Genomic DNA, 13,339 nt, shown 5'->3' on the forward strand with positions numbered 1-13,339 from the left:
CAGATCAACCCATAATGGCAGCCATCGCCACAAAGGTAACACGGGAATTCGCGACCCCATTAAAATCCAAATGATAATCAAGGAAAATACTTCATTCCAGAAACACTCGTGGCCCAGATCTCCTGCCGTCCGGGGTTTGACCCCGGGCTGTGCCCTCTGGTGCCGGGCACCTGCAGAGTTACTCGGAAACGAATATCCAAGGGAAGCGAAGCCAAATAAACCAAAGGAATCGTGAAAACTCTCCAAGAGGTTATTCACTCTTGTGCTCGTTCAAGGCCTTACAATAACAGCATTACTTCTGCAATGAAGAATAAATGACTCAAAACAAGCAATGGATGGGACGTTGAGAACATTTGAAGCACCTCATTTTAGCAAACCTTTTATATTTTACTTCCACTTCCAAATAAACATAAATAAATAAACCAAAACGTTATGACGTGCTTCCGATCAATCTTGGTGCTTCATTACTGATCAAAACTCAATTTCGACGAACACTGCTGGAAGCCCATGAAAAACTACCCGTAGCCAATCGCAGAAAAATTTGGATGGCTGGACAGGCTGCCTGATGTGTACAATCCTGGGCCAGGTCAAGTCAACCACCCATATGAAATATCATGCCGGAGGCGAAACAATAACGATAGAAAAAATATATATATTCATTCCATCGCCAGACACTTGGTTAGAAAACACAAAATGAAACTTTATATTTTGTTATCTTTTGAGCTCGCAGACTAATAATAGATCGCTGTGAACTGGGCAGACAGCCAGCGATGTTGGACTAACAAGGTATTGGATTTTGCTCAAGTCTTTCCCACAAAAAATTCACCCGTGCTCTCAAATCGTGAACGAAAGCCGGTCTCACAGCAAATTGCGTCCTGGCACAATGAATCGATGGAGGGCAGAAAACCACGTGCCGGACAAGGGCAGCTGCCGCACACAGATCCCACACGAGCAGAAGAGTGGTGACCCTTTCCCTCAATAAACATAGCCCGCGGGGGTGAGTGTAGAAACGTGATGCAAGAGAGCCTGTCGTCATGTTACAGGAAGATGTGTTTCCACATGCAGTGTGTTAGCCACGGCGAGCAAGCCCAAGGCTGCCGCCACCGTCATAGTTTGCTTTCCCATTGGGCCCACGGCGCTGTGCACGGCAAGAGCTACAATATGCACCCTGGATAACCAAATAACCAAGTAAAACAAACCACTCAAGTTCATTTACTCGCTCGGTTTGGGCCCACTTACCCCCAAAATTTCAACGTACTCGTAGATCTGAGCCTCGAGGAAAGCAATCTCCTTGTTGCGCTCAGCATCCCGACTGAGGTTGAAAAGGGGAATGGGATGAGTGCAAAGGAGAGAACAATGGTGAGCAAGATGTGCTACGAGGGCTACAGGAAGGCGATCTCCTATACCAAGTTGTTTCAAACAGCGAGGGCGAATGGTCACACAATTAAAGCAAGATGGAGACACAAGAGCGTGTTTACACAAAAGGAAGGAGAGGTTATGGTTCAGTCTTCCTGCAATTTTAATAAGCATGCCTTGACGCACCTCTTCATGACCACGCCCCTTTCACAACAACAATGACCAAGACATGCCCCTCACCTGCTACCCTTGCTGCTCTTGGCCTTGGATTTGGTGAAGAGTGACGGGTCCAGCAAATCCAAGGATTTTCCCTTAGTGCTGAAGAGTCGTTGTGCTCGTTCTTCCAGTGTCCTGTGTATCAAATAGAGAAGAACAAGTTACAGAAGAATTAGTGGGGTGGGGTGGGGAGGGGAAACAGGCGAGAATGTTGCTTTGCACAGTAGGTGGGTAAAATCTGAATCGACCAGCTGACAAGTGTTATGGATTTTTCACTTCTGCTGGGGTGGTTTTCACCCACTGGACATGTTTCTGATATTATGTATTATTATTAGTTTCACAAGGTTTATTATTCACGAACGGTTATCAAAAGTTAAAAAGGATAACTGCAAGTGAAACAGGAAACCGAAGGAGAAGACAATGAGGTGAAGAGAAAGAAGCGGCGCGAGCAAAGTCGGAGAAGACGCATGATGTCAGCGCTCCGGAACGAGCAAGGTTTCCCGACAGCCGCAAGGGGATTTTGAGTTCCTGGAAGGGACATCCGGCGATAAGAATATTCGCTGGAGTGGAGAAATCTGCGTAGACAGATTTGGGGCGCTGAGATTCCGACGAATCCTCGTCTCGTTGCATCGGCTCAAGCCAGAGCCGTCGGCCATCTTGCACCCCGTGCGTCGGACACCTGTGAAGGTTTGCTTCGTGTCATCTTCACCCCAACATCCTACCGTCTGCCGGGGATGGGTGTGTGCGACCGCCTCGTCTCCAATTACGTTGCAATTTGCTGAGGGAGCGGTGAAGGTGCGCCTCTGGAGGGCGCTGTTGTACAGTTTGGTGGGAAGAGCACCCTTGCCCACTGTACACGCTTCGGAGATCGACTGGAGAGCGAGATTTGGGCTTCAACCGGATTTCGTTCCATCGACTGCTGGAGCGAATCCCATTTGCCTTGGGAAAAGTCATAGAGACATTGAAGAGTGTCGTTGCACTCGCTGACCACGCCATGAGTGACCTGACTGTATATAAGAGATATATAGAGTGCACTCTTAATGGCCATTTGCTGTACCGTATTACCTGGGTGTGATTTATAATACAAGTTTGTTCATTTATAATCATTGGTGTGATTTCATGATTGATTTTCAACACAGGGTAATATATTTTTCTGCCGGGGTTCCTCTCGGGGTTCGGAGGTTACCGAGACCAGGAGATTGTAGAGGACTCCGTAACAAGATTGTAGAGGACTCCGCAAGTTACAGAAGAATTAGTGGGGTGGGGAGGGGAAACAGGCGAGAATGTTGCTTTGCACAGTAGGTGGGTAAAATCTGAATCGACCAGCTGACAAGGCACAAAATTCGATGAATATTGTGATTTTTTGTTTAGAACAACTACAATGATATAGAAGAAGAAAAAGAAGAACTCCGTGATCTTAAGACTGATTAATGATTATACAAGGAGCCAATGAAAGAAACAATGTGGAAAATAAAAATAAATAAGGAAACACATCTAAAGAAAATCCTACTCCAAACAAGAGGTTTCTGAGGAAGCATGTGACCCGAGAGCACCTTACATGCTTAAAAGGTGCATCTTTGATACGTCCTCAGATATGGCACCGTTTCGGTTAAGGCAGAGCACACTAGGCTTATCGTCAAGTGCTATGTCACAGAAAGCATCCTATACATCATTGTGTACAGACGTAATGAGGTTTGTCAAGGCCACTGTGGCCCATGTCAATCAGGATCCACCAGTCGTTGCCATCGGGCCACAGTCCATTGAATATTGATCGAACATGCTACCAAGTCCCCTTCTTTTGCAAAGTATTTGGTGCGATGAATGATCTCCAATTATATTGAGGCAATGTCGTCATCTAATGTTGAGATTATGACGTAAACGTCGACGGTGGATTGTGCATAGACATTTCAAAAGCACAGAAACTGCATTGAAATGAAATAAATGACATCTTGTTACACAGCGAGACCTTTCCTGTTGTACCAAACATTTTCAAATTCGTTCAAGAATCTCATGTTCTGCCCATGCCATCCATTGTCGGTTCGTTTCCAAAGGGCACGACGGTGTTGAGCTGTACTCAACAAGTGCTCGTGACACTGCGCCAATGCGACGCCCAACCGTTTCCTCACGGCAGGTAATGGTTTTACATTCTTTAGAGCTCAATCTGGAGGCACAATGAGGATGGTACTTCTTTGCATCCGACATACACATCATACAGTCGTGGCCAAAAGTATTGGCACCCTTGCACCTTTTTCAAATAACACAATTTTCTCTAAAAACAAGTTGAAATTCACAAAAGTATTTGGTCTCCACAAATCTTTATTTCACTGTTAATATTTTAAAAACCTTTGTTTTTGATTCAGAACTTAATATATCATTTTATATCAGAAAATAAAAATAAATGGCATTGACAAAATTATTGACACCCTCGACTTAATATTTGGTATCACAGCCTTTGGACAAAATAACTATAGTCATGTGCTTCCTATAGCCATGAATGAGCTTCCTACATCTCTCCACTGGCAGTTTGGTCCACTCTTCTTGTGCAAACTGCTCCAGTTCTCCGATATTTGAAGGGTGCCTTCTCCCAACTGCTGTTTTCAGATCTCCCCACAAGTGTTCAAGGGGATTTAGATCTGGACTCATTGCTGGCAACTTCAGAACAGTCCAGCGTTTTGTCTTGAACCATTCCTGGGTGCTTTTTGAAGTGTGTTTGGGGTCATTGTCCTGCTGCAAGACCCACGACCTTCGACGGATACCCATCTTTCTGACACTGGGTTGAACATTGAGCTTCAAAATGCCTTTGTAACCACCTTTAGAGGCCATTTTTCCCCGCAAAGCGGACACCCTCCTGGCTGACATGGCATGACATGACATGACAAAGGATGACAGGCTGAGTCAACCCCCCTGGCGTTAATTCAGCAGTCGACCGGGATTCGAACCCAGGATCCTAGGATCCTAAGCTGGCACCCTAGCCGCTAGCCCAACACCAGGGCTTCAAAATGCCTTTGTAATCTCCTGATTTCCTGATGCCGTGCACACATTCAAGGTACCCAGTGCCAGAGGCAGCACAGCAACCCCAAAACATCACTGAACCGATTCCATGTTTGACTGTATGGAAGGTGTTCTTTTCTTTGAAGGCTTTTGTTTTGTTATATAAACATAGAGATGATGTGCTTTACCAAAAAGCTCTAATTTGGTCTCATCTGTCCACAGGACATTCTCCCAGCAGGATTTTGGCTTGTTCAGGTATGTTTTGGAAAACTCTAGTCAGGCTTTCTTATGTCTCTCTCTCAGTCCTGGGTCTCCTACCATAGAACCCCCTTTCATCGAGTTGGCGACGGGTGGTGCGAGTTGTAACTGTCGTACCTTGTGTCTGAAGGTCAGCTTGAATCTATTTGGCAGTTGATCGAGATGCTTTCTCCACCATTCGAACAATCCTTCACTGCAATCTTCGATCAAGTTTTCTCCTGCGGCCACATCCAGGGAGGTTGGCTACAGTGCAATGGGCCTTAAACTTACCGATAACATTGCGTACGGTGGACACAGGAACATCAAGGTCTCTGGAGATGGACTTGTAGCCTTGAGATTGTCCATGCTTGGCTACAATCTTGTCTCTGACCTCCAGACAATTCTTTGGTTTTCTTTCTTTTCACCATGCTCATTGTGGTACACAGTGACACAAAACAGCAGAATGACTCCTTTTCTTTATTCAAACTGGTTGAATGAGTGATTTTTATAATGCAGACACCTGCAACTCACTGCAGGTGAGTTCAATTCCAAAGTAAAGGAGAATCAACTGCTTGAAATCTAATTATTTCTAACAACTTCTAAAAGGTGCCAATAATATTGTCTGGGCCATTTTAGGATTTATGTGTGGCATAAACAAAGATCTAGTAATTTTTTTCAGCTTTTTTTGCTTTGTTCCACTGCAAACAAAAGAAATACAAATGTGGACACCAAAATATTTTTTAAATTTCAACAATTTTCTGGAAGAAATGGTGCATTATTTGAAAAAAGTGCAAGTGTGCCAATATTTTTGGCCACGACTGTATCCGTTCAGGTAAAGCCAAGACAGTCTGAAATATCCAGACTCTTTAATCGATTGTTGACGTCAACTCGTAGCCAAGTCAGCACTGTTCGGTGCAGATTTCATAACCCAATAAAACTAGGTTCTCCAAAAGACGGTGGTGACAACGCACTGCAATAACGAATCGTTTTTCTCATTCCAAATGGACTGATAAGAAAATGGGAAACCACAACATGACCCATGGCCTCAGATTCCTCCATTTCACTGCCATTTGTCCATTGGACGGAAGGTTGAGCTAAACACTGGCACACAAAGAAACATTAGCACGACACTCAAGATTGTTGTAATGAATAGCTTTTGCTCATTTTATGAATCATCTTGGGAGTATCCAGAATTTAAAATACCGAGAAATATTTCAATAATCGACATCACTTAACACATTCAGATGCTGCTCAGACCATTCAGAAAAGTGTAGCCTCTGTTTTTTTTTGGTTTTTTCCACTCCCAAAAAATTCCACTTTGACATTTTGGGGTATTTCGTGGAGAGCAGTGGCAAAAAATCTCATATTTAATCCATTTTAAATTCAGGCTGTAACATTAACAATGGGAAAAAAGTCAAGGGGGTGTGAATACTTTCTGAAGGCACTGTATCTTTCCCATAGTCTGAGCTCTTGCCTCGAGGATGGCAAACTTGCCTCACATCTTGCTCAGCTTGACAAAGGAAACAAGGCCTTCAGTCATTGGAATCTCCAGTGATGAAGCCGAGTCTATGGGCCTATTACTTCGCCATCGCCGACGAGTCCGCGGTCCATCTTCTCTTGCCTCCTTTCTGGTCTTGCACCCTCTGCCAGATCTATGCTTGGTTCCTCTCTCCCCATTTCCCCCCAAAGTCCCCAGGGTACACAGAGCCTACCAGTAACATCCTTCTGGTTAAACTCCCAAAATGCAGAATCACTGCTCACCTCACCTCATTAGTTTGTGTAACCAACATCCACATTCTCTTCAATCTCATTCTTCCCTCAAGGTCTTCAAGACAGCTATTCACCACCCTCTCACATCATCCCCCCCATCAAAAGCCACGACCTTTTCCTCAACCCTTTCAACCAACCCACCCCAATCCCCGAGATTTTTTTTCTTTTTCTTCTGTAACTATCTTATACACCCCTGCATTTTTCCCAAACCCACATTGTAACCCGCATCCCTTGTTATCCCATCTCCATTTATTTTCTCCCTCGGCCCTGCTGTTTGTATCTCCCCCAACCTCCTTTCTGCTGTTCCTTTTGTTATGCTGTGTCCTCATCCGTTCTGTGTTCTAGCTCTTCCATGACCCTAGTCTTTGTGCTTCCCTATCTCTCCCCATCTTGTCTCCCCCTCCCCTTATTGTTTTACGAGTCCGTTTATGTTTTTTTTGTGTTTGATGTGCTAGCTCTTACACGAGCCCTCGATCTTTTATACAAAAAAAAAAAAAAAAAAATTGAGGTGAGGCCGTTGTCAAGGGAAAAGGTGGTTATACTGATTTATTGAATGTGTGTCAACAGATACGATTTTTACTTTTCTATTATAATTAATGTTGCTATATCCTTAAGAGTTCGTGGAAATCCCAAGAAAGTGCTTTTGATTTCTCATTTTTATGATATATTTTGTTAGCACATATCATCCAACTATTCAACTAAAATAAGGCAATTCTCTGTGTTTGTAAGTATGTCGGATCATGAGAGAATCAAACAGCTAGCCCCATCTCCACAAAATTTCCTGCTCAGGGTACACAGTGTCAGGTCATAATAATTAAATTAAATCCCCTTCACGCCCCGCGAGTGTGGGGAAACGACCCGGTATCATCGGCCATACACGTGGAATAGTGCAAGTGGTTTAACCACTGACCCCTGCCGAAGGGGGGAGGTATTGCAGGAGAGGAAACTGTCAATTATGAACAAATCCTCTCACTGGCATTACTAGTTTAACAAGCTTGCTATAGGACTCAGACTTTGTACCCCACTATACATGGAACATACATTTCGCACACCTTCAGACAATACACAGATGTGCATGCTTCTATATGCATCCCCTACTCCCCCCAAGACTATCACGACAATATAAAGTACCAAGGTAAAGAAAATACAGAAGCAACAGGCCCGATTAAAATGGCAAATTGAACAGAAACAAATTGGATACACCGAAGGCATACTTGAACTATCTTTAACACAGGGAGGGGGGATCAGACCACGGTCGTAGCAAACACATCAGTGGTCTTTCATCCCAAACTTTGTAATTTTATACAACTACTGTATTTGGGCCACTGAGCAGTCTACCGTGGGTTGGAATCTCGGCCAAGCTACAAACTGTCATCCCGGTGTTTCATCAGTGTGTGTGCCGTCCTTCGAATGGACGTTAAACTGGGCGTCCCGTCTGCCGGAATAAGTTGTTGGACGTTAAAGATCCCACGGTGTCTTTTGTGATGAGTAGGCTGGTCGTCATCGGCAACCTGAACAAATCCCGCATTCGATAAACAAAAACCGAATCGATAATCAAAAACGCAAATCAAATATTACAAAGACCCAAACAAAGTACTGACCCGCCACATTTGAGGCCAAGCGCCATCAAGGCAGACTTGAGCCTGTCCAAACCCAACGAAGCAAGTTCCTGAGGGGAAACAAACCAGTTCAGAATTATAACAAATACACAAGAGGAAACAGTAGCTTTTCAACAATGACAACCAATGAAGAGTCAATCATCAAGAAAGGAACAATGGTCGCAAAAGTGAAAGTGCCGCAGTGCATCACCCACCTCCCAGGAAGAAAAGGCCGAGAGGTCCAAGTGTGCGCCAGAATGTGCGAGTGCACTGCTCGTCTCTTTCTACAAAGCAGGGCGAAAGAATTGGGGGAAAAAAACATAACATGAGGCCATGCAGACCGACAAATACCTCGATTAAATCAAAATTCAAGGACACACCAAAGGCTTAAGACCAAGTTCGCTTCATTTCGCTAAAGGCTCATGTCAAAGTAGATCACCGGCCAGCCAGGAAACACTCCAGTTTCCCACTTGCGCTCCATATCCATCTGGATCTTCCCATGGAGTTCATTTTGATCAAGCAATGGTTTAACCCGATCTGTGTAATCCTGCAGGTAGTCCAGCAGAAATTCCAGGTAACTGTCCATAGCAGGAGCAAAATAGACAATGAGGAAACAAAACTGCAAGGTGTAGCATAATAAGATAATAATGCATTTGAGCCTCATCATTGTTGGGACCATAGTTGATAGCGCTTGTAATGACAACACAATGATCCAAGTGGTGTGAACGGCAACATCAGTGCAGCCTTTACCGTTTGTATTCGGTGTTCTTTCGTTCACGTGGAATTTCAAAGAGTTGGTCGAATGTTGACAGGTAGGTGACATAGTCTATTTTCTGCAAGAGTCACATGGAGTTAAGAGTGTGAGGTACCAGTAATAATGAACACGGATCAAAGAACCATCATCTCCCCTCCCATCCCCTCAATGCCGAACCCCCAATACAAATCATCCACCAAAATATAATCTCCCCACTACCCTGTCCAACAAATGCAAAGGATCACCAAGGATGACGATACACTAGTCTTTTCATGTCATGTCATCCAAAGCCTTTGCTACTTGATGTTCACCAATCCCATAATTGGGTTTGGTAATGGTTAATTAAATTGATATACGTGGAAGAATTACATTCCCAGACCAGGAATCTAACCCAGGTCCTCTGGAAAACCGTACCAGTGCTCTGCCATCTGACCTATCTGGGCGATCCTGACTGAGCATGCAATTTTCCCCACACATGATTGCCACTCTCTTTCCGTCAATGCTTCCGGGGCACTCGCTGCCAACCATAGGAGCACCAACGGCCTGAACACGAGAGGGTCTTCCTCCAATGGGGGGACAAATCCATGTCTTCTATATTAAACACCACTGGGGCGCGTCGTGGCTAAATATCTCAAATCTGGCATGCAAAGCCAGCTTTGGCTCTGGCAGACAAAGACGAGGTATCCTCTGTGGGTTGGTGCCCGTGTTGCTCATCCGTCTCTCCGAGATGTTGTGGAGTCCACGTCTCTCAATATCACTGCCATCTCCCATAAAGCAGCAGCACAGCACCTGATAATTTCTCATCGCAAACATGTGGTGGCCTCTCTGTCACCTACCGCCATGCCTCACGTTCTACTCCACCCCTTTCATACATCTGTCCCTTCCAAGTCACACGTGTTCTTCCAGAAACCATTTCCTTGTGAAACTCCCAAAATGCAGGTTCACTATCCCGGTGTGTACCCTGGTTTAGAATAGGTACACCGTATCCCTGCGCATCGTAAGAGCGTGACCAAAGGTTGGCGCCAGGAAGGGCATCCGGCCATAAAAACATTGCCTCAAACAGGGAACCATGATTGTCATGGGGCCCGCAAGGCTAACCCCCGCTCTAGCGGGGAAAATGGCCTTAAAACGATCATTCATTCATTCATTCACTGCTCACTTCAACTCATCCGTTCCTCTCTTCTCCCAGTCGTGGAACCTCCTTCCAAAGTCTCTTCGGCAGTATGCCACAATTTCACGTTATCCTCCATACCTATCCATGATCTTTTCCATCGTCATCCATCCTATTCCAACTCCAACCCTCTACTTGTATATTCCTATCATTCCTTGTCTCTTATTGTTTGGTCAGCTCCTTGTCCCCACACATTGTCCCACTGTCAGTGAGTAACATTCTCTCCTCTGTCACCTTATTCTTCTTCTTCTATAAGCCTAGACTTTGTTCGCAGAGAAAGAAAGAATACAATTGCATGAAAATTTATCTATTCAAACACCAACACACTCTTTGTTCTCCATCATATTGATGCGATGGACTCAGATCGTCATATGCTCGAGGGCAGCAATAGCAAAAGCAGGTAAACTTTAGACAATCATCGCAAGCTGCATTGGGAACGTGTTCAGAGTAAAGCGTGGAATCATCAAGCGTTTTCATGTTTAGCTGTCATACTGCATGATAATTGGTTGATGCACTCATTTCTGAAGACTGTCCGGATTTGACCTCACATAAAAAGGAAAATGTACAAACAGTGACTTTCCGCATCAAACAGAAAAACTAAATTCCATTTCGTGTCATCAATCGAAAAAGAGATGCACTTGGTTTGGTAAAAATACAACTTTCCCCGAGTCCACACCTAAAATCCTCCACGGCAGCGGCAGCCCTGGTCGGTGTATTTTTTCCATCAGCGTGACAGAGAAATGTGGGACATGATAAAATCAAGATAAAACCAGAATGGCACTCAGTAGAGAAAATACCTCTGCCAGGTGAACCGTTTATGTTTTGTATTCCAGAGTAGACCAGAAAATCACAATACAGAATCACATTTAATCAAAATCATCCGTCCACAACTTTTTGAGATATCTTGCTTTGTATCGTGTTTGCACAGAGGGAGCTGCAGATGGAGGAAATGTTGAGTTGGATCTTGGAGACGGCATGAAGCTGGAAGGTATGAAAACATTTTGCTACCTAGGAGACATGCTGAATGGAGAAGGTGGATCAGACTCGGCAACGGTTGCCAGAGTGAGATGTGCATGGAAGAAGTTTTGGGAACTGAGTGGCGTGCTGACGAGGAGGGGAGTGTCGTTGAAGCTGAAGGGAAAGGTGTACATGCTCCATGTGTGAGAAGTGTTATGATTTATGGGAGCGAGACATGGGTAATGAACTTAGAGCAGCAACGAAGGCTGGAAAGGGTGGAAATGCGAATGGTTCGGTGGATGTGTGGAGTATCGTTGAGAGAGAGGAAGACAAATTAGCTCTTTCACGAGCCTCGATTCAGTATACAAAAAAAGAAAAAAAATGAATTGTGAAAGATGATGGGAATAAAGCCTGTGATTGATGCTGTGAAGAGAAACAGTTTGAGATGGTTTAGTCATGTGTTGAGGAAGGATGAAAGTGACTGGTTGAGAAGAGTGATGGAAATGAATGTAGAAGGTAGTAGAGGACGGGGAAGACCGAGAAAGACTTGGCTAAAGGTGGTGGAAGAAGAAAAGGCGGCTAAGGGGGGTTAACAAGGGGAGATGCAGAAAATAGGGCAAAATGGAGAAGATTGTAATGGGGCCCGCAAGGCTAACCCCCGCTCTAGCAGGGAAAATGGCCTTAAAATGCCTGTTGTTGTTGTTGCTTTGTATCGTGCTTGGACCTATCTCTCAATGGTGAAGCATCACTGAAAAAAAAAAAAAAATTCTTATATCCGAATCCATATTCAGATGTTCACCAAAATGGAATAGAGTCTTCCTTGTCACACACACAACTTGCCCACAAACTTTCGTCCAAATCCGTCCTTAACTTTTTGAGGTATCCTGCTATGCATCGTTTTTGGCTCTGTCTCCCAATGGTAAAGAATCACTTTTAATATTCTACGAGCCGGATCCGAATCCAGATCTTCACCAAAATCTAATCATTTCGTCCTTGTGATACATGCTACCATACACGTTTGTGTGTCATAAAAACATTGCCTCAAACAGGGAACCATGATTGTCATGGGGCCCGCAAGGCTAACCCCCGCTTTAGCAGGGAAAAATGGCCTTAAAACGATCATTCATATATATTATTGTCATACACACTACCTCTTTGCCAAATTTCGTCCGAATCCATCCACAACTTTTTCAGATGTCTTGTTCACAAACAAACAGCCAAACAAACGGTCAGACAGACAGACAGGGGTGAAAACATAACCTCCATCCACCTTTGGTGGCGGAGGTAATTATAAAAGGCAGAGATAGGTAAAATGTTGAAAGCTGATCCATGGGACGTGGCACTTTAAACTAAATTAATCTTGATGATGTCCATGTCTCATGGACAAAGGAAGCATGCAGATGTAGCATTATGGACATTGACATAACCTCTCCAAAGGTTTTTTGTTGACGTTTTGGATTGTTGGTGACGATCTCTGAACGTGGATTTTGATGATTTTTAACCGTAGAAAAAAATTAAGTTTCTCCAAAGTTGCATGCATTTTGGTTTTCGCCAGTGATCATATTTTCAACAAAGTGGGTCAAATTTTAAATTGAATTTCACTTTGACTCGGCTTCCCAGAGATTCCGAGATGGAATTCTAGTCATTGTTTAATGGCAGCAATCGAAATTCGCAGTGACGTCTGAGGCAGCTGTGATTGCCGCGAGTGGGAGCATTGGCTGCGCTCGCGTTTCTGGTATAGATGGAATTCCTTGTGCACGGGATTGCAGAATGGGAGCGTAATGCAGTGGTTCCAAAGGTAACATTTATTATTCTATGACAGCAGGAACCCTTCATAGTTGAGAAGGATATGGAAGCACACAAACAACAATAACTGTGTGTTATAAATGGATTTCACGTGTTTCATTGCATTTGACATCCTTAATGAGAATCGCAGAAAGACATGCAATATGTTTGTGAAGTGAAACAGGACGGCACGGCTATTAATCTCACAAAAAGGTATTTGTTGCACAGCCCACCTTCTTTATTCGCCAAGTAACTGGGAACGGGCATTTACTGGTGTCACAAAAAACTCAAGATATCTCTCGCTTTCCTTCATTAAAATTTGCCGACAAACCCTCAAAACAGGTAGCACTTGACCAATCAATCACACATCCCGAAGTGGAAATACCTGTCAGTCGTCACAAGCATGTCTCTGATTCCTTAGCATCTCTCCCGGGCAACTGCCTCCTCCGGTATGATAGACCTGAGCCTCATCCTGGAGGCGGGGTTGCTATCTTTATCAAAAAC

The 13,339-nt window shown here is 44.2% G+C and overlaps 1 protein-coding gene across 1 annotated transcript in view; it reads right to left on the reverse strand.

Moving 5' to 3' along the window:
- SF3A3 (splicing factor 3a subunit 3) overlaps nt 1-13,339 on the reverse strand; it is a 41,834-nt gene that overhangs the window by 6,217 nt on the left and 22,278 nt on the right. Inside the window, exons 7-12 of the mRNA XM_078768464.1 lie at nt 8,919-9,001; nt 8,608-8,746; nt 8,384-8,452; nt 8,172-8,239; nt 1,597-1,707; nt 1,240-1,312 (exon numbers count right to left, since the gene is read on the reverse strand). Coding sequence (XP_078624590.1) covers nt 1,240-1,312; nt 1,597-1,707; nt 8,172-8,239; nt 8,384-8,452; nt 8,608-8,746; nt 8,919-9,001 — 543 coding nt within the window. The remainder of the gene's footprint in view (nt 1-1,239; nt 1,313-1,596; nt 1,708-8,171; nt 8,240-8,383; nt 8,453-8,607; nt 8,747-8,918; nt 9,002-13,339) is intronic.

The sequence above is a fragment of the Myxine glutinosa genome, chromosome 14, assembly GCF_964187855.1.
Source record: "Myxine glutinosa chromosome 14, kmMyxGlut1.1, whole genome shotgun sequence".
Classification (NCBI taxonomy): Eukaryota; Metazoa; Chordata; class Myxini; order Myxiniformes; family Myxinidae; genus Myxine; species Myxine glutinosa.